The sequence below is a fragment of the Sycon ciliatum genome, chromosome 6 (genome assembly GCF_964019385.1).
Source record: "Sycon ciliatum chromosome 6, ocSycCili1.1, whole genome shotgun sequence".
Lineage (NCBI taxonomy): Eukaryota > Metazoa > Porifera > Calcarea > Leucosolenida > Sycettidae > Sycon > Sycon ciliatum.
The window spans coordinates 20,685,842-20,707,326 of record NC_088648.1 but is presented as its reverse complement, the minus strand read 5'-3'; the positions used below and the strand labels follow the sequence as shown (position 1 = coordinate 20,707,326).

The window sequence follows — 21,485 nt, the reverse complement described above, 5'->3', positions numbered from 1 at the left end:
ATAATGCAGTTGCGTGATATCCACCACATTCCTGGTGTACAATATCTGAAGATGCCACGATAAACTGTGGGTACATACCTAATAGAGGTTTTCCCGGGAAAAAGGATACACTACCACACCACCACACTACCACACTAGCACACTAGCACACTACCACACTACCAAACTAGCACACAAGCTGAAGTGTTACCACTGTTCTGACAACTGTTCGTAGACGCTGAATACGATCAGTACTGAAATCAGATCCCTGATAAGATTCCAGGGCTGCACGTACAAGTTGCAAATGCCTTCCAAAGGTATAGGTGCTCGAAGCTGTCTTTTTCAAACTGCAAACTTTACCTGCTTGGATATATTTGTGATCAACATGTCAGCAATACAAGTTTGGGCAAAGAATGTACAAAGAATTGTTTGGGATCGTATTCGTTCTTAATTTGTGGCATGCGAGGCAAAGACTGAATGAATGAAGCACGTACTGAACTGAAACGTTGTGGAAGCCTATTGATAAAGGCGTGCCTATGGAATAGGAAATAATATTCTTCTACACAAGCTGTTGACGCAGACTCTCTTGCTTTAGGCTTAGGCCTGTGGAGAATCCATCAAATACGCAACACAATAAAGGATGATAAAAGAGGCGAAGGATGAATATCAGTGTTCATCGGACAATTAAAATTTGTATGCGTGCACTTGCGGATAGCGAATCGAATGAGAGGAAGATGATCACTAAACGTTTCCATAGAGAGGAGGGGATGTTGCCGTGTCACGTTCGGTCGTGTCGTTCAGTGCAGGGCCGGACATTTTGCTTGCGTGATTGGTATAGTACGCTTCGTCTTCAATACTCGCTGCCCTGCGGATGTGTGCCTGGCGCTTGAGAAAGAGAGCTATAGCCAGCAGTACACAGACCACTACAATGGTAGCAGTAATGATAATAACGATCGTCGTTGTTGAATTCGATGTACCGGACGTTGCTGAATCCGTGTTCAAAAAAGCACAACAAAATATTCTCAGATTAGAATAATTATCAACGACGCAATCTTCAGCAGGAACATCGCTCTTCTGCGTTTTACGTGTAGGCAAAACTTTTGGTTTTCGAGACCGGACTCTCGTACACTTCTTATGCCACACTGAACAAAATCGTCTATGTGCATAATTGAATCATCGAATTCACAATTGGAATGCAATGTGACGTGAGTAAAATCGACTTGGAAATGCATGTTTTTCATGCGGGGACAATTCAAGTCGAAGCGGTAAGGCAAAATTAATATAACCCACATAATAATTATTTGTGTTGCTGAGGCGGGTACGTTGCCAATCAGAGTATCATGTTCTCTATATCACGTGCTACTAACCTGATGAATCCTCTCCTAGTTCGCAAGAGGGAATCGGCGCCGACCAATTGCCCGTAGGCAAACAATGTAACACCTCAGAGCCGTTGAGCTGATATCCCTCGTCACACTCCAGGACAGCGCGGCTAGGTTCAGTGTTGTTGTCCAATAACATTGTGCCGTTCTCAATATCTTGGAAGATGTCACACGGAATGCCTGCAGCCAAACGACAAAAATAACGTGTGAACTTTCTCTCTTTCTCTCTCTCTTTCTTTCTCTTTCGTGACGGTTTCTTCTTCTCTCTTCCTCCCTCTCTCCCTCTCTCTTCCTTCCTCCTTCTCTTCCTTCCTGTCTCTCTCTTTCTCTCTATCTCTCTCTCTCTCTCTCTCTCTCTCTCTCTCTCTCTCTCTCTCTCTCTCTCTCTCTCTCTCTCTCTCTCTCTCTCCCTGTCTCTCTCTCTCTCTCTATCTCTCTCTCTCTCTCTCTCTCTCTCTCTCTCTCTCTCTCTCTCTCTCTCTCTCTCTCTCTCTCTCTCTCTCTCTCATCCACTTTTCTGAGGTACTGTATGTGGGGCTTCGTTTATTGAGGTGCGTTGAAATTTATTCTCTTTATCTTATTATTTCTTTTCTATAATTTCCCCATATGATTTCCTATCAGTTGCTGTGAACACCTTGAGTGGAGAGCGCTTGCTCGAGCGTTGAACCGGGTTCTTAATCCACCATACCCAGTTCGCAAGGCTGGCCGGGGTTGTGAGCAGGCTTTCATTTCATCTTTTCTTATTATTTCTGCTTTTCATCTCATTACAAAAATTCTGCGCTTTTTCTCCATCTGCGCATAAAATCTAGACTGACAACCTGCTTGTTAAATCATGCACCTGCTTTCAGGCGTAAAAACCCTGTTGTAGAGGTCTCAGTCCTCATTTGTTAGACTTACCTGTCTTTATAAATGTAACTTACTCTCTCTCTCTCTCTCTCTCTCTCTCTCTCTCTGTCTCTCTCTGTCTCTCTCTCTCTCTCTCTCTCTCTCTCTCTCTCTCTCTCTCTCTCTCTCTCTCTCTCTCTCTCTCTCTCTCTCTCTCTCTCTCTGTCTCTCTCTATCTCTCTCTCTCTCTCTCTCTCTCTCTCTCTCTCTCTTTCTCTCTCTCTCTCTCTCTTTCTCTCTCTCTCACCCTCTCTCTCTCACTCACTCTCTCTCTCTCTCTCTCTCTCCGAGCAAAAGGAAATAGGTCAACCGGCAATGCGGGAACGACCTTGTTATTTTGTTCGTGTATGTGTGCATGTGTGTGTACATGTAGGTGTTCTTGAGTGTGCGTGAACGTGTGAGTGTGTATGTGTGCGTGTACATGTGAGGGTTCATGCTCAATCTGCGGACAGCATGCTGTTTCGTTCTTTGTGAACTCATCAGCGCAGCACAGAGGAAATGAGGCCGAACCTGATAGCAATGGAAATAAAAATTTCCAATCAGGCCCGAACGTGCCTTGCCAGAGTGCTCAAACTGACAAGTCAGTGAGGTCAGCATAACGCAAACAGCAAAGGCACTACCCCACGCAAGAGTGCTCAACTGCTACAAGAGCAGGAGCGAAATACTCAATCTGCGGACAGAACTGTTTCGTCCTTTGAAATAAAATTTTCCAATTAGGCCCGAACGTACCTTGCCAGAGTGCTCAAACTGACAAGTCAGTGAGCTCTGCGTAATGCAAACAGCAAAGGCACTACACCACATGAGAGTGCTCAACTACTACAAGAGCAGGAGCGAAAATACTCTAGGGTTCATGTGTGCGTGCGAGCGTGTATCCGCGCATATGCGGCTGTAGGCATACGTGCTGGCCTGTCTCCTGATGCAGGAAATGATCGATCTGGAGCAAATCACAAGAATTCCGTACATGTCTTTTGGTCCACGCCAAAATGGTCCCTTGCCTTGTTGGGCCATATGACCTTTCTCAAACCAAGATCACAGGACTAATGAGAGAAGGTTAAAAACAGTCAAATGATAATAAAAATAATAATAATAATAATAATAATAATTGCAGACATGGCCAAACAACAACGAGTTCATGGAATTTTTAAGGATTTTTATGTTATTCAAAATCGATTTTCGTGTTCCGCTCATCAGTGAATAGTATCGGAACTGAGGGTACTGTGTACAAAATAGAACATTTTATAACAGCATAATTAATTAAAAGTGTGAACAACAAAGGAAGTGCTACAGCATTACATAATAGGTGTCAAACATAGTGCTAACGTATATAACTGAGTGCAGCCACAAAGCAAGAGGTGATAGAAGCATGTAGTCGCGCTAAAGTTGTTCTCGTAGCTGGTTATCAGATGTAAATGTTGTGTCATGTTGCACTGTATCACCTCTTGCTTTGTGGCTGCACTCAGTTATATACGTTAGCACTATGTTTGACACCTATTATGTAATGCTGTAGCACTTCCTTTGTTGTTCACACTTTTAATTAATTATGCTGTTATAAAATGTTCTATTTTGTACACAGTACCCTCAGTTCCGATACTTAAAAATTCCATGAACTCGTTGTTGTTTGGCCATGTCTGCATCGATTATACTCCTAATTGCACTAATAAAATTGCTTTCTCCACGCCGACTCTTTAAATAATAATAATAATAATAATAATAATATTAACTGGTTTGAAATAATAATAATAATAATATTGACTGGTTTGAGGGAAAGAGACAAACGGGAAAAGTCTGAAGAAAAAATTGACTGTCACCACCAGGACTCGAACCAGGGACCCTCGCTTGTAGCCAGCGATGCTCTAACCACTGAGCTATGGTGTAGTCGTCATCCCAGCAGAGGCCGTTCAACATTTTCTTCAGACTTCAATATTATAATAATAATAATAATAATAATAAATGGTTTGCTCCCTACACCGGAGCTCGCGCTATTCCGCCGACTTTACTTCACACTTGACTGACTCACGACTGCCATCCAGAGCACACGGGAAGTCCATCGAACCTTCGACTCGGCAAACCTGCAAGAAAGCACCACTCCCTGCTCAATACACAGTGTTTCGGGGAATTCACCGCTCATCAGTTGAGCTTGAGTAGGCTGAGGAAGATTGTGCCTGAAGAGCACCACTTATATAGTGCTCTCCAGGCACAAACATCACCAGGGATACAAACTTACAGAGACGCTCCGTTTCCAGCGCGACAAACACCTCGTGAACACCAGATAGATAGCAGCGTGTGTCAGTGTCGCTCCTGGACGGTGAGCTCCGGTGTAGGGAGCAAACCATTTCTTACAAATCATCGCCGAAGTCGCAACCACTACTTCGTACTGTTGTGCCCAGCGCGGGCTTGCGACTAGTTGGTTTGGAGGTGACAGCGTTGCGAATGACCGAGGGTCCTCGACGTCTGTCTCACCGTCCAGGAGCGACACTGACTCACGCTGCTATCTGGTGTTCACGAGGTGTTTGTCGCGCTGGAAACGGAGCGTCTCTGTAAGTTTGTATCCCTGGTGATGTTTGTGCCTGGAGAGCACTATATAAGTGGTGCTCTTCAGGCACAATCTTCCTCAGCCTACTCAAGCTCAACTGATGAGGGGTGAATTCCCCGAAACACTGTGTATTGAGCAGGGAGTGGTGCTTTCTTGCAGGTTTGCCGAGTCGAAGGTTCGATGGACTTCCCGTGTGCTCTGGATGGCAGTCGTGAGTCAGTCAAGTGTCAAGTAAAGTCGGCGGAATAGCGCGAGCTCCGGTGTAGGGAGCAAACCATTTCTTACAAATCATCGCCGAAGTCGCAACCACTACTTCGTACTGTTGTGCCCAGCGCGGGCTTGCGACTAGTTGGTTTGGAGGTGACAGCGTTGCGAATGACCGAGGGTCCTCGACGTCTGTCTCACCGTCCAGGAGCGACACTGACTCACGCTGCTATCTGGTGTTCACGAGGTGTTTGTCGCGCTGGAAACGGAGCGTCTCTGTAAGTTTGTATCCCTGGTGATGTTTGTGCCTGGAGAGCACTATATAAGTGGTGCTCTTCAGGCACAATCTTCCTCAGCCTACTAAAGCTCAACTGATGAGGGGTGAATTCCCCGAAACACTGTGTATTGAGCAGGGAGTGGTGCTTTCTTGCAGGTTTGCCGAGTCGAAGGTTCGATGGACTTCCCGTGTGCTCTGGATGGCAGTCGTGAGTCAGTCAAGTGTCAAGTCAAGTCGGCGGAATAGCGCGAGCTCCGGTGTAGGGAGCAAACCATTTCTTACAAATCATCGCCGAAGTCGCAACCACTACTTAATAATAATAATAATAATTTAAACAATCGACGAGGAGACAATAGTCGTAAAATGGCAACAAATAAGATAAATTGTGCACTCATAACAACAGCAAAAATGAAGAAAGTCAAGGAGGAGGAGTTTGATATTGAGTTTTCTCGCATTTGCACCTTTGTGTCATTATTGCAATTTTCGCTGTTTACTTTAGCTATCTTCTTTCTTTCTTTCTTTCTTTTTGCGCTGTTTTACCACCTTCTTACTGTATTTAATCCACTGTTCCTGTTCCTTTTCCCTTGCCTGTATTTCACCTGATGAGAAGGCTTGAAAGTATACTTGTGAAGACAAAAACTTTCAAGATGTTTGTAATGAGCCTGAAGTGTGTCCTTTTTATGAGTATTATTGCATTTTAATAATAATAATAATAATACGAAGTAGTGGTTGCGACTTCGGCGATGATTTTGTAAGAAAGGTTTGCTCCCCACACCGGAGCTCGCGCTATTCCGCCGACTTTACTTGACACTTGACTGACTCACGACTGCCATCCAGAGCACACGAGAAGTCCATCGAACCTTCGACTCGGCAAACCTGCAAGAAAGCACCACTCCCTGCTCAATACACAGTGTTTCGGGGAATTCACCCCTCATCAGTTGAGCTTGAGTAGGCTGAGGAAGATTGTGCCTGAAGAGCACCACTTATAATTATAGTGCTCTCCAGGCACAATCATCACCAGGGATACAAACTTACAGAGACGCTCCGCTTCCAGCGCGACAAACACCTCGTGAACACCAGATAGCAGCGTGAGTCAGTGTCGCTCCTGGACGGTGAGACAGACGTCGAGGACCCTCGGTCATTCGCAACGCTGTCACCTCCAAACCAACTAGTCGCAAGCCCGCGCTGGGCACAACAGTACGAAGTAGTGGTTGCGACTTCGGCGATGATTTTTGTAAGAACGGTTTGCTCCCCACACGCTGCTATCTGGTGTTCACGAGGTGTTTGTCGCGCTGGAAACGGAGCGTCTCTGTAAGTTTGTATCCCTGGTGATGATTGTGCCTGGAGAGCACTATATAAGTGGTGCTCTTCAGGCACAATCTTCCTCAGCCTACTCAAGCTCAACTGATGAGGGGTGAATTCCCCGAAACACTGTGTATTGAGCAGGGAGTGGTGCTTTCTTGCAGGTTTGCCGAGTCGAAGGTTCAATGGACTTCTCGTGTGCTCTGGATGGCAGTCGTGAGTCAGTCAAGTGTCAAGTAAAGTCGGCGGAATAGCGCGAGCTCCGGTGTGGGGAGCAAACCTTTCTTAATAATAATAATAATAATAATAATAGAACAGTTCGCGTACAGTCAAAAAATGGTCAAATGCCGACCATACATTTTGGTCCAAGTGCAATAAGCACAGCACAGATTTCTTGTTATTGGGCAACCAGCCCGATAGAATCTGCGAAGTAAAATACACAACAACAACAAAAACAACAGCTCGATGTACGTACGATAGCATTCCACCTCTGTCCAAGTCCCATTGTCTGTGCATGAGGTGATGCCACCACCCAGATATCCACTCTGGCACTGCACATATGTGCTGTTGCCCACCACGTAGGGTAGAATTAAATCATCAGCCACGACAGCATTAGTAATGTTGGATATGAACTCGCCAGGGCAGGTTATGGCTGTGGCGGAAAATAGGAACAATAGCGTCACAATATTCGTACATTTAAAATATAGTTTGTTTGTTATGTGGATGGGAGTCACCATATCCCTCGTGATGATGCTCTTTTGGGGGAACATTTGAAATTATTTGAAAAGACTGAGGTGTTTATTGTAGGGAATGACTTAGTGGGGCTGCGTGCGCTGGAAGTTGCTATAAGGGCGTTCCCGTACTATTGTAACATGATGAACAGAAGTTGCTAGTATTATACAGATGCACAAGACAAGATGCTTGATTTCTTTTATAGAGAAACAACGACTTGCCTTCTGCAATGTCCTTTCTTATTTGTCTACACCGCTCAGCAAGCTGGTGAATAGATTATGTCCCCATGACGCCGATACGTCAGGTCGGCTGAGGGTAAAAAGCCTCACCATCACTATGATCCCACTGTGCATTTTTTTGTCTTTGCCTGTGAGCTGTGATCATTGTAAAACAAAAATAAAAAATAGAGTACTCTTGCGGGCTGTCCGTCGAGTGAGATCTTCGGAATACAGTGGTTCGTGTGTCACCCCGCTAAGCTCGATCCACACGGCCGCTTGACGCCAACATAACTACGCCATTACCACAAACACACACTGGACGCGATATAAACCAAGCCAACCACACTTCACAAATACATGAAGGAGAAAGGTATCAGCCTGTCTTGGTCAGGATCAAAAGCGGAAGAACTACAAGATCGGAAGGTGCCACATAATTGAACTTCAAAACATGTGATCAGCGCAGTTATGAATACTCCGCTACTGGAAGTCCTGCAAAACCTACTGACCAGTCTCCAAAGCATCATAGCCACTAGTCTTGGTCATACCCCGTACCCAATGCGATGTTTAAAAAATCTTGTTACAAGTGAAGTATGACAGTATAATACAATGTTCGCTGCTCAATTACCAGCCACATTTTCCAAAAACACTTCTTATGCGCTTAACCAATGTCGTCACAATCTCATTAGACCAGGAGATGTCCGAGCCAGTAATCTCAGAGGTTCCGAAAGGTGCGATCGTTTTCCAAACATTTACCGTACTCACGCGATTAGTGCCCCAGGGGCACAATTCTTTCAATGTTCTTCACAGATGGGGCATTATTCAAGAGAGGGCACTATTCAAGAGAGGGCACTATTCAAGAGAGGGCACTATTTTCTCAATGCTGGTACATTTATGTCGTCCAGCATCAAAACAAAGAAGGCAAAGAAAAACAGAGGCTACAATTGACTGTTAACTATCAAGACTCAACAGAAGTGGCAACAAGTACTGCGATTTTCCTCCAGAAACCACTAGTGCAGTGTCATGGACAAGAATATTCGCAACAGAGCACCAAAGGTACAAGTGCGCTTGGTTACAAACCCGGAGGAGGGGGGGGGGCACTATTCAAGAGAGGGCTGTATATTTCACTGGCCCCTAGAAACTGGGATTATTCAAGGCAGGGCACTATTCAAGAGAGGGCACTATTCATTAGGGGGCATTATTCCAGAGAGGGCACTATTCAAGAGAGGGCTTAAATCGCACGAGTACGGCATTACTCACTCAAGCAGTTGCCCAGTGTTTGAGACCAGGAATTGTTGCTGAGACAGGTAGTAGTGTTGATGCCCTGTAGATAGTATCCACTGTTGCACGTTACTCGTGCTGTGCCGCGCCAGAAGAAACTGTCAACGCTAACGTTTCCATTGCTCACGATTGGTGGAGACTCGCATCGATGCCCTGGAGAATGGGAAACAGGGTAATAGTACAAAATATAAATTATGTTGCTGATACTAATTTCCTATAAGAAGATGCTGATTGATCTGAGCAATGAGCATACTACGAGTACCTCTAAGTGACCACTGATTATAGGTTAGTGCATGGCAGCGAGGGCCTTATTAGTGAGCATTGGGGTAATTCACCACTATAAAATGAATGACGTACTGTCCAAGGCCTGTGGTAGATTCTTCGGAATACAAGTGTTCCTGTGTCGTCCAACTAACGCATATTAACTCCGCAACTAGAATTCCTAAACAGAAAAAGGACCTATACGTTACGAGTTATGGCTAACGGTCCACCAAGGAAAGGAGATAACAACACAGTCAGATAGTGCAACAACAACTGAATATTATCTGTCTGATTGTTTCTTTGTATGCGCTGCTTGCTTACTTGTAGTTTGTCTCCTGCTACCATGTTTCAACATTGTTAGTGCTTAAGTTTGGTGTTTTTTTTGTTGCCCCATGGCCGCCAACTGTCTGTACTTGCCATTTTCTTAGATTTGTGTTGGGTTTCTGTTCCCGTTATGGCAACACAGGATTGGATTGGGTATTTTTTTCTTCTTCAGATTCCTGGCGTTTTGATCCATTTTTTTGTATTGAGATTTTGGGTCATATCTTCATATGTAAGCACATTTGCTTTGCCCATACAAGAGGCTTTTCGATATTATTATCTCGTTACGTTGGTTGACTGTTAGTCATAACTAGTAACGTATAGGTCCTCTTCCTCTTTACAGATTACTACTGGCTCCACATCCGCGGTTCATCTAGAATTCCTGCAAAATGTACTGACCTACTCGGCCTAAACCCGAACCTAATGTGATGCAAAGAATCAGTCCGGGAAGTGAACTGCCTGAAAAGAGAAAAAAAACGCCAGACCCACCAATACTCCAACCCAGGACCTTTCTTGTCCTGAGCAATGCTCTAACCACTGAGTTTTGGGGTTCAAGTTGAACCTACATGTAGAAGGCGCTGACAAGTTTTTCACTCCAAACGTTTTTCTGCTTCTTTCAGGCAGTTCACTTCCCCGACTGATCCTTTGAATTTGCAGTTCTCCCAATCCTTTCCAACCAATGTGTCAGATGCTTTAAAGATGATATGTGAAATAATCAACTTGTCACCAATAAAAGCTGAGAGTATAATACGATATTCATAGCTAAATTCCCAGCCAAATTCTCCGTCGTTTTCCAAACATTTCCTGCAGTATAACTTACGCAAGCAGTTGCCCAGTGTTTGTGACCAGGAGTTGTTGCTAAGACAGGTCGTAGTGTTGATGCCCTGTAGATAGTATCCACTGTTGCACGCTACTCGTGCTGTGCCACGCCAGAAGAAACTGTCAACGCTAACATTCCCATTGCTCACGATTGGTGGAGACTCACATCGATGTCCTGGAGAATGTGAAACAGGGCAATAGGATTACCGGTATGTTGATGATACTGATTTCCGCCATGTAGATGCTGGTTGATCTGAGCAATGGGATTACTACTACTTCCAAGTAATACCTCTCAGTGGCCACTAAACACTGATACGAGAACTATGCAGGACACCCGACAGTGTTGGACTGTATATGGTGTTGTCAGGCAGTAGAATATGTTTTACTTGTCATTTGGAAATCTACCCTAAAAGGTGGACCCGGGTACGACTAAATGCCTATATGTGCTGAATTGTCAATATGCCTAACATAACCGAGTTCACAAAGTGCTCTCAATTATATTTTGAGTGGCGCTTGACAGTGGTAAGACGGAAACAAAAATTGCAAGAGCCACGGAGTGGGGCACGATCCACCGCACTGGTCAGCTGAAAACTAGATAAACCTGAGGATACCTGAAAGGCGTACATATACATGCAATTTCTCTGTGCTACGCTGAAGAGCCCACCAAGGACGAAACAGTTCTGTGCGCAGATTGATTAGGTGTTTTCCACTACCTTCATAAGCCCCAGTCCACAAACTACGAGAAAGGCTCCATCCTAGACAATGACAGGGACGACTATGGGGCCTAGCTTCACTGTGACCTATACTTCATACTACATGACTATAGTAATAATACATTGTATAGTTGCTATAGTTGGTATGGACGTTATGGGATAAAAACTGGAAAGGGAAGGAAACCTGGCCGGGATACCAAACTCAACATATAATTATGTGGTCGACTTCAAAAGCGGTAAAAGTTAAAAGTGAATCCTTTCAAGCTATCGAAAAGGCCAGGTTGGTTTTGCCTTGTCCAATAATTGTCAAGCACACAAAAAGTTCTCACTTACGCAGGCACTTTCCCAGTGTTCCAGACCACGATCGGCTACCAAGACACGTTGTTATGTTACTTCCACTCACATAATATTCACCATTACACATCAAGTGCGCTGCTCCATACTCGCCGTTTCCGTAAACCCTCACTTCACCATTTTCGACTGCTGGTGGAGGCTCGCAGAGATAATCTGGCGAACAACAGAAATAGCATGATCTGAGATCGACAACGAGTTTCGACTTACACATAGACGTACGTACTTCATATCTTTGGAAATGTAGACAGGAATTGAGGAGAAGTCACTAGTATCGAAGGACAACATCAGACGAATGCCCCGAAACAAATATCAAGTTCTAAGTGCGGGGGGGGGGGGGTTGCACGAACTGTGAGGTCGATGGCTCAAGTATCTAAATGCATCAGGATTGCGCATGAATAATAATAATTTATAATATTCGCGGGATCCGCGTCGGCATCGCTTGAATGTTGAGAAACACACAAACTAGCATTCGCATCCGCAGGCAACCACTATGCCTGTTTGCTTTAGTGGTGAACGCAGACCTCACAAGAGGGTCAGGCGAGAGGAGGTTGAGTCTCTCAACCAGTCGGGCGCGTAACAGCCCATAACCCTGTAAACTGCATTCGTTGCGCATGATGATTTCGTAAAGTATTAGTCTGTCTTAGTCTAGTGTAAGGTGTCTCATCTTCAAATAAATAATTATATCCCGCTTCTAGTCACTGGCTCGGAGCCTTGAAAGTAAGCACTGTTCGTTTTACCACTCACCCAGGCAACGTCCAGTCGTTTCAGACCATGCGCCGCTGCCTTGGCAGGTTATAGTACTCTCACCATGTGGGAAGTATCCATCGTTGCATTGCATACGGGCCATCCCATCTCTGAGACGGCTGTAAACTTTGAAGTTGCCGTTCGTCACCACTGGTGAGGTTACGCACACATATTCTAGACGGAAACACAATATGGCATACATGTTTTAATTATTATTATTATTACCCAATGCTGTACACAGCAAGCTGTTTCGGCCATAAAGGCCTCATCAATACAGCTACGAGCTAAATAGGCCGCGCTACCAGCCATGGTGCAAAGGAGGCACCACAGACATTACGATAGCTCGTCGCTCTAGCACCAGAGTGCTCAAACTACAAAAAAGTAGTAGGCATTGCGTGATGCAGCAGCACTACAGCAGCCTACTGAGAGTGCTCAACAAGACGAAAGCCGAGGAGCGAAATACCCAATGCTGTAGACAGCAAGCTGTTAAGTATTATTATTACTATTACGTGTATTATATATTTGAGGATTTACCAAAGACATAGTCTAAATTGAAGGAAGTTCCAATATAATGGGAGGCTGTAGGGTGGAGATAGCAAAGAGTGGATGGCTAATGATACGCATATGCGGATTTTATCTTCCGCATATCGGAAGTGATTGATTGTCCTTGTTGAAAGCGGACAATAGAGAGGTTGTGCATAACGAAAATTCGTAAAGATCTTTCGGAATCTGAGCCATCTGGAAGTGACGAAAATTCGTAAAGAAAATCTGTTGTGCTCAACGAAAAACGTAGTGTGACCATGATAACCCTTTCAAGTACTTTTCCGCTGTTTGCGCGCTTGGTGAACATTTTTTTGAATCAAGTGTGTCCTCCGGCCCACGTGAAGGCACACCACCGAGCTGAGTTGGGCTCAAGTTTTCCAGCTCACAGGCAACGATCTCCATGGCTGGAGACCCTCGTCGAAACGGTTGGTCGTGAGAACGAAGCTGCCTGAGAAGGGCCAGGTCCATCGCGAGATCAAATGTCCTTCGCTGAGACGTCGCAGGGGAAGACGAAGACGCCGAAGTGGCAGAATTCTGCTGCGGGGATTCAGCAGAATAATTTGTCACCAGATCTGACAGAACTAGCCGAGCGCTGTCCAGGTGACGATCGCTGAGAAAGCGGGAAAGAGATCCATCAGCTCCACAGGATGCCGAGTAGGAAGAACTCGCAGAACGACTTGAATAGGCCAAAAATCTTGACACCACGTGCATCAACACAGCTACATGTACATGTATACAGAAGCTTGCGAGAAGGAAGCGAAAGTTCAAAACGTTAGATCTTCAAGTTTCGCGATCCTCCTCGCGAAAGTTCCGTTCCTTTTTCGTTACTCGTGCCCAGACTACGTCTAAGTTACGAATTTTCGTTAGGCACAACCTCTCTAATGTCTAAGCTCATTCCGATTCTTCTGATACGTATTTCTTACATGAATATTGAAAGACAATGAACTGTTTGCGAATACAAGCATGTACCCCGCAACAGTGTATGTACGAAACTTGAAAAGAAATCCATCTGTTCATCTATGCATCTTATCACTATGCAATTTTCTTCTGCGGATCTTTTTTCTTAGGCTGTGTTTACATGAGAAATTTCAACCCGGGTCGAGTTCAGCCCGGGGTGAAAGTCTGTACGACAAACAAAAGAGGTGAGGGTTTACATGAAGACAGTTGACCCGGGTCAAATACTGATATGCCGCCAAAAGTCCACTTCTACAGTCCTGCATAGTCACGTGAATCCGTTCGCGCGAAATTTGCATCTGCAGTGCTGTTCGCACAGAAGTACGTTTGTACGATTTTCTTGACCCGCGTTGGTTTCAACCCTCCCCTTTGAAATCAACCCGGGGCGAAATTTCAACCCGGGTCAAGCGCAATGCGTCATGTAAACGCGCCATTCACTTTGTGCACATGGCGGGTTGAAATCTGACCCGGGTCGAACTCAATCCGGGTTGAAACGCCTCATGTAAACACAGCCTTATTGAGAGCTTCTTGCAGGGGCAAATGAGCACCTTTTTGTAAAATATGCTATGGAACACAACCGACCAATTGCATACTCTAGTACTATCCAGATAATCACCCAGCGCAGCTCCAAACTACCCACCATAGCGCTGATCAGTGATTTACTTTGTATGGTCACGTGATCATGCGGATAACCAGTACTGTACTTGATTGACATGGCACGAAAGGTAAGCACCCTTAATCGATGATTAAGATTCGAGGCGAATTTGTAATACACACTTCATCCGAATTATTTCGCCAATCTCACTCTCCCTATACTGGAGTACATGTAAATGGGCTGGTACGTCACTCTACGGACTTTCCTCATTGTATAGATGGTATCAGGCAGTCCTCAAGTTTTTCATCACTTACGACTACAGGTAGGGAGATTCGTAGTGGCCATGTTGCTCGTGCAGGTGACAGAAGCATTTCCCACAAGTTCAAATCCTGAACTGCACGTCACCTGATAGCGTGGTCCAGCTCCGTTCGTTCTACCATTGTTTATAGGAGGTTCGGGGCAGGTGAAGGCTACCATCAGGTTCCAACAAAAAACCCAGGAAACAGGAAGCGGACAATCACTTACATGTGTTGGAGACAAACTTTCATTTGTTATTACAGTTACAGGCAAACCTGTCTAAGACGACCACTCAAGGGACCCTCAAAATGTGGTCTCTATCACCAGGTGGTCTCCTTATCCAGGGTCACTTGACTTGAAATAGCATCCCTTGATCCTGGTTTCAGTGGTCTTCTTGTACAGGTGGTCGCCTTATCCGAGTGGTCGCCGTAACAGGTTCTACTGTACATGTAAGAAATCAATGTATGTACTTGTTGCATCCGCTACGAGGAAAAGAGTAGCATTTCCATTTTCGTGGCACCCGCAATTATCGCCTGGCAAGCCACTGCTAGCGATAGAACAGAACACAACATCAAGACTCAAATGGTGACCTGAGAATCGATGCAGAGGCTAAGCATAGATGTAAATAAATAGCGTTTCTCTTAGCGTCCGAATTTTGGTGTTGCTGCTGTTGTTGTTGTTGTTGTTGTTGTTGTCGTCGTCGTCGTCATCGTCGTTGTTGTTGCTGTTGTTGTTGTTGTTGTTGTTGTTGTTGTTGTTGTTGTTGTTGTTGTTGTTGTTGTTGTTGTTGTTGTTGTTGTTGTTGTTGTTGTTGTTGTTGTTGTTGTTGTTGTTGTTGTTGTTGTTGTTGTTGTTGTTGTTGTTGTTGTTGTTGTTGTTGTTGTTGTTGTTGTTGTTGTTGTTGTTGTTGTTGTTGTTGTTGTTGTTGTTGTTGTTGTTGTTGTTGTTGTTGTTGTTGTTGTTGTTGTTGTTGTTGTTGTTGTTGTTGTTGTTGTTGTTGTTGTTGTTGTTGTTGTTGTTGTTGTTGTTGTTGTTGTTGTTGTTGTTGTTGTTGTTGTTGTTGTTGTTGTTGTTGTTGTTGTTGTTGTTGTTGTTGTTGTTGTTGTTGTTGTTGTTGTTGTTGTTGTTGTTGTTGTTGTTGTTGTTGTTGTTGTTGTTGTTGTTGTTGTTGTTGTTGTTGTTGTTGTTGTTGTTGTTGTTGTTGTTGTTGTTGTTGTTGTTGTTGTTGTTGTTGTTGTTGTTGTTGTTGTTGTTGTTGTTGTTGTTGTTGTTGTTGTTGTTGTTGTTGTTGTTGTTGTTGTTGTTGTTGTTGGGTATATATTTAAAGTTTTCCTCGGATGGTGAGCCAATTAAAGTCATAACTCGTAACATTTGGTCCTCCTTTTCTACCATATATTTAAAGGATTTTCCAAACGCAAATCGGTGCTTATCATGGAAGCCCCTACATAAATATAGCAAGAATCTTCCCCAGGACACATTTCGTCTTCACAGCCCGACTGTATTTTGTATTTTGTATTTATATCATTATCTCATGGCACATCATGATGACGGCCAATAAAACTGAGACAAGGGTGAAAGCCAACCACAGCAGTAAAACAGATAAAAGAATACAAATAAGAGGCAAAGAAGGCAAAGGAGGGGCTGCTTTTGTCCATGAATACGATTGGTCTTTCTGGACACAGCCGAATAATATTATCGAATTTTAATTAATCCCAGCCTTCTTGCCTTGTGACTTGGTTCCATGATACCAAGCTGTCGTAAAATTGTAAAAAAAGATGAAGGAAAATGACCAATGGAAACGAGTTATGAGGTATCCAGTTATCCTTCACAGTAACTGTAGTTAGAATTGTCAAACTATAATTGGGCAAAAAAGGGGATACAAAAAAACAGTGCACGACAGAGCATTTTTTAAATTTCACTGTTCGCATGAAACTCGGCTGGAAGTCGAGTTTTCGCATCCGTAGGAACGCCACCACCCTCTAAGATCAAGGCCAAGATGCAGAGCCTAAAAGGTGATAGGTAAGTAGATCAGACCCACCACAAATTGGTCAAAGACCGAAATCCCATTAACTGCATCCAAGTTACCCTCGTGCCAGGCCACGAGTTCCCAATTAACTGTGGGTCGCAGCACGGCTGGAAAACTTCCTTCCGCTTCCAAGCAGGACTTGAACCTGGTGCCATCTGTTTCTCAATCATGGTCTTATACAATCCCACTATGCCTACCTGCTTTAGCATAGTCGTGCAGAATTATGATGCGTGGCGTGCCGAAGATCCTAGAGCGGAAACTAAATGGTAGTTTTGTTACTGTGCAAGCATGAAACAGAGTTATGAGTTAAAACCCACCTTGGCACTGTTTATTTGTGTTACACCACTGTCCTCCCTCCGTACAGTGCGCGTTATTACCATCCATCATGTGATATCCCAGATTACACATGTATACCGCATCACTGGGAAACCGTGTGCCACTCGGGTAGGTGACAATTCCATTTGGTAGCGATAAATCTCCTCCACATTCTGGGCCGTGCACTGGCAGAAAAAGGTAAAATAATATAGGCGAAAAAACATGGAATGCTTTGCCAAGCACACTAATCGTTTCTATCACTAAAACACTAAAAATTGATATCAATTTGCAGACACACGTCCGTTGTATTGCCTTTATACCTGTACTGGCTGTCAGAAGAGGAAAGAGAAGCAATGGTATTTGCTCATGCAGTACAGGTACGTACGTACTCACGTCCTCCTGAAGAACCGTGATGCCTTTCACTTGGTGTATATGGCGTAGAATCATCAATTTTTGTCATCATAATATTCTCAAATGAAGCTGCGTGAAGCTGCGTGAAGCGTCCTTCAAAATTCTGATAATATACTCATGTTCTACAATGACTCGACAACTTTTGGTAGCAGAATTACTGTGACGCAAATTGAGTAGTTTAATAGCAGATTTTCTCTGTCAGTATTTCATCTCAAGAGACTGCTACGAATACTTTCAAAATGGTATTTTTACCTGCAAGAGGGAGACTGTTTTTGCACAACACCGTTGCAGTCGCGGGACATGGACTTGTTGCTGGGTAGCAGGTAGTCCCACTGTTTCCATTCGACACCCAGAATGTTCTCTGAGTACCAATGGTGAGCCGAATGTACGCCAGATATTCGCTGTAGCAGGGTTTCTGCAGGTCGTCTATGGATGCGAGTGTATACGGGTACGGCTTGACGGTCGAACATTGGGTCTGCGCTGACTCTATACGTGCCTGTGACCACGCCGGAGAAGAACTGATGAGGTAGAGTCCGTCGCTTGTATTGCAACGAAAGTGAGCTGAGTAAGAAGAACAGGATTTGAAAGCAATAAGAAGGGGGCGTTTTATGTAGGGATTTTCTAGAAAGAAATTTGTTACTTGTTAATACTCAATCTGCGGACAGAACTGTTTCGTCCTTTGTGGACTCGTCAGCGCAGCACAGAGGAAATGAGGCCGAACCTGATAGCAATGGAAATAAAAATTTCCAATCAGGTCCGAACGTACCTTGCCAGAGTGCTCAAACTGACAAGTCAGTGAGCTCTGCATTACGCAAACAGCAAAGGCACTACCCCACGCAAGAGTGCTGAACTGCTACAAGAGCAGGAGCGAAATACTCAATCTGCGGACAGAACTGTTTCGTCCTTTGTGGACTCGTCAGCGCAGCACAGAGGAAATGAGGCCGAACCTGATAGCAATGGAAATAAAAATTTCCAATCAGGTCCGAACGTACCTTGCCAGAGTGCTCAAACTGACAAGTCAGTGAGCTCTGCATTACGCAAACAGCAAAGGCACTACCCCACGCAAGAGTGCTGAACTGCTACAAGAGCAGGAGCGAAATACTCAATCTGCGGACAGAACTGTTTCGTCCTTTGTGGACTCGTCAGCGCAGCACAGAGGAAATGAGGCCGAACCTGATAGCAATGGAAATAAAAATTTCCAATCAGGTCCGAACGTACCTTGCCAGAGTGCTCAAACTGACAAGTCAGTGAGCTCTGCATTACGCAAACAGCAAAGGCACTACCCCACGCAAGAGTGCTGAACTGCTACAAGAGCAGGAGCGAAATACTCAATCTGCGGACAGAACTGTTTCGTCCTTTGTGGACTCGTCAGCGCAGCACAGAGGAAATGAGGCCGAACCTGATAGCAATGGAAATAAAAATTTCCAATCAGGTCCGAACGTACCTTGCCAGAGTGCTCAAACTGACAAGTCAGTGAGCTCTGCATTACGCAAACAGCAAAGGCACTACCCCACGCAAGAGTGCTCAACTGCTACAAGAGCAGGAGCGAAATACTCAATCTGCGGACAGAACTGTTTCGTCCTTTGTGGACTCGTCAGCGCAGCACAGAGGAAATGAGGCCGAACCTGATAGCAATGGAAATAAAAATTTCCAATCAGGTCCGAACGTACCTTGCCAGAGTGCTCAAACTGACAAGTCAGTGAGCTCTGCATTACGCAAACAGCAAAGGCACTACCCCACGCAAGAGTGCTCAACTGCTACAAGAGCTACTTGTTAATAAAAAAAGGTGGAAAAGTCCCGCAATTCTTACCTGCATAATCCCGCGTTTCCTGTAACGCACAACTGTCGTCTTGAGCGTTCACATAACTCCAGTACGCAGACAATGAATGTAGCAGTAGCAATGCTATGATTCCACTGGTGCTGGTCATCTCTGCTCACTTCAACAAGTGATCGTAGCCAAATTGGGCTCGCGTAGAACTTTGTAGAGTTGGAAGAAAAGCTATCAACTCGGTCTGCTCCCGAATTTCTCACATTAGTTAGGAAGAACAGAAATTCACCTTTCTATTACACTTGCATACACAATGTGGCCACTATCGTATGTATGGAAATGTGCTGCTTCGAGTTGTTTGCACTGTGTCTTTTCTCGCCAGTAGGGATTGCAGCGTGCGGCAATGTCATCCACTGCTGAGATACATCGATTTTCGCGATCACCGGAATCAACTTCACGTGTGCGTCATAACACCTACTGGTGCTTCCGACACAGATGGGGGTGAATGGCTCTAACCTTGTGCTTTTTATCAAGCCTCTGTACCGCTTAAATACACACTATACATTGGAAAACGGATGGAGAATGCTGGAGATGTGCATGCGTGGAGTACTAGTACACTCAATCTGCTGACAGAACTGTTTCGTCCTTTGTGGGTATCGGTATAATTCGAAGCAAATAATTTAAAATTTAATATCAAAGGAGAAAATTTCAAAGAAAGACAAAATACAAGAAAACATCAGAGACACCAAAAACAACACTACTGTAAAACCGGAAAGTCTAACGAGCAAAAAATTTTACGTTTTTGTAATTTTGGCATGATAACGTGCACAAAATTTAACGTTTTTGTAATTTTGGCCTGATTACGTGCACAAAATTTAACGTTTTTGTAATTTTGGCATGATAACCTAAAGAAAATTTAACGTTTTTGTAATTTTGGCATGATAACCTGCAGAAAATTTAACGTTTTTGTAATTTTGGCATGATAACGTGCAGAACATTTAACGATGGCTACCTGGCCACCAAGAATATGCATCGATGTATGCGTATTTTCACACACTGGGTTCGGGATAACGTTTCTTCAAATAGCGACTAAAAATTGGTCGCTAAAACGTTAGACTTTGTGACTCGTTAGACTTTCCGGTTTTACAGTAAAAACGATACATGACTATGAAAACGGACACCCGAAAGTAGGGTTGCCTACGTTCTGATCGTCATGAAATCGCCACCACAAGGATGTTGAATCCTATTGTGACTGTAGACCAAGCGAGGCCAAATGCTCCGGAAGCAAACAGTTGCTTCCCTTTTTGACACTGCCCTTTGATCAACAGCTGACACCTCCTCCACAGGAAAATAGAAAACGACGCAAGCTTGGTTTGTGTTGGCCAGGACGCTATGATTGTTACGTTGCAAATATGATATGAGACCAGAACCACAGCTTATCAGCCAAAATACGCAAGTTGCGGCATAACTTATCATCAGATGTCACTTTCATAACAGTAGACAGAAAGATGGCTATAATCCATATCAGAGTTTCATGCTAGTCACGATCATCAGGCAGACAGTTGAGGATCCTAACTGCTTGTGTGAAGTTCTCTACGTATACTGTTATCACTGGTCACGTGGCACAGGACTTCAGAAGCATGTCTTGTACACGCCATGTACATGTATAGTGCTGGCAACTGAAATCCGACCCGTGGGAGGTGCGCTCACACCGCAATGACCCAACACGGAATGGTAAAACTACGAAAAAGAGACCTCTAGGATGTGAACGCACCGCTAAGGGGTCCGATTTCAGTGGAAGTCTTCTTTCTTTTGCAATGAGTCCCCTGATACATGTATAGCGATTGGACTGTACACACTTGTTTGCCCTACTTGCAGTGCACGATTAAAAAAATATTCACGGTTCGCGTGACACTCGGCTGGAGGCCGAGTTTTCCACATACACGGAACCGTCATCACCCTCTAGGATCAAGGCGCAGCTCCTAAGCGGTGGAAGCCTGGGAGGTGAGTTGATCCCACCAGACCCACCAAACATTTTAACTGTGGGTCGCAGCACAGCAGGAAAACTCCTTCCGCTTCCAAGCAGGACTTGAACCTGGTCGCTTACGGCAGACGTCACTGATCCGTTGTTGCGATGACTGGTGAAGTATATTTATTACATTATATTTACACAACAGAAAAACAAGGACAATCAAGGATTCTTCGCTGCTACTTTAAAAGTTTCATGGTCACGCAATCATCAGGCGTGAGCATGCCTAATGATTGCGTGACCATGAAACTTAAAATAGCAGCAAACAATCCTTGATTGTCCTTGTTGTTCTGTTGTGTATTACACTCAGCCTTTGTTCTTCAGCATTGTCAGCACTCTGGGTACATCCTTCGGTACATTGTATTTAAATAGAGATTTAGTCGGAGGGACACATATCAGCACACGAAGAGACGAAGCTAGTTGAAAATCTGATGAGGCCTTTCGTACCATTACTCTTCAAAATCAGTGCATGGTGATAAAGTGACGAAGCACAACGAACCAGAGCACTTCAAGATTCACGCGCGGGTGCGCAGAAAATGTCACCTAGA

General features: G+C 44.4%; 1 protein-coding gene across 4 annotated transcripts; it reads right to left on the bottom strand.

The window, feature by feature from the left end:
* Nucleotides 1-297: 297 nt before the first annotated feature.
* On the bottom strand, nt 298-19,222 carry LOC135819618 (sushi, von Willebrand factor type A, EGF and pentraxin domain-containing protein 1-like). Of its 4 annotated transcripts, none has more exons than XM_065332854.1 (11): nt 18,951-19,222; nt 17,393-17,701; nt 16,732-16,914; nt 14,406-14,561; nt 12,000-12,173; nt 11,235-11,408; nt 10,190-10,363; nt 8,767-8,940; nt 7,035-7,211; nt 1,347-1,538; nt 298-965 (listed from the first exon to the last, which is right to left on the bottom strand). In XM_065332854.1, the coding sequence occupies exons 1-11, from the start codon at nt 19,066-19,068 to the stop codon at nt 721-723; spliced, it is 2,076 nt and encodes a 691-aa protein (XP_065188926.1). In that variant the 5' UTR covers nt 19,069-19,222; the 3' UTR covers nt 298-720. The 4 variants fall into 4 exon arrangements, with proteins under 4 accessions (XP_065188926.1, XP_065188927.1, XP_065188930.1 ...); XM_065332855.1 differs by having other exon boundaries at nt 12,063-12,173; XM_065332858.1 differs by lacking the exon at nt 8,767-8,940.
* Between the last annotated feature and the right edge of the window lie 2,263 nt (nt 19,223-21,485).

Excerpts from the sequence above, each read along its gene's own strand:
- LOC135819618 (XM_065332854.1), bottom strand. The coding sequence starts at position 19,068 with ATGACCAGCACCAGTGGAATCATAGCATTGCTACTGCTACATTCATTG. Across the intron at positions 8,941-10,189 it reads AACACTGGGCAACTGCTTGC|GGCATCGATGCGAGTCTCCA; the intron begins GTAAGTTATACT and ends CCCATTCTCCAG. Across the intron at positions 966-1,346 it reads ACTAGGAGAGGATTCATCAG|CAACGTCCGGTACATCGAAT; the intron begins GTTAGTAGCACG and ends ACACGGATTCAG.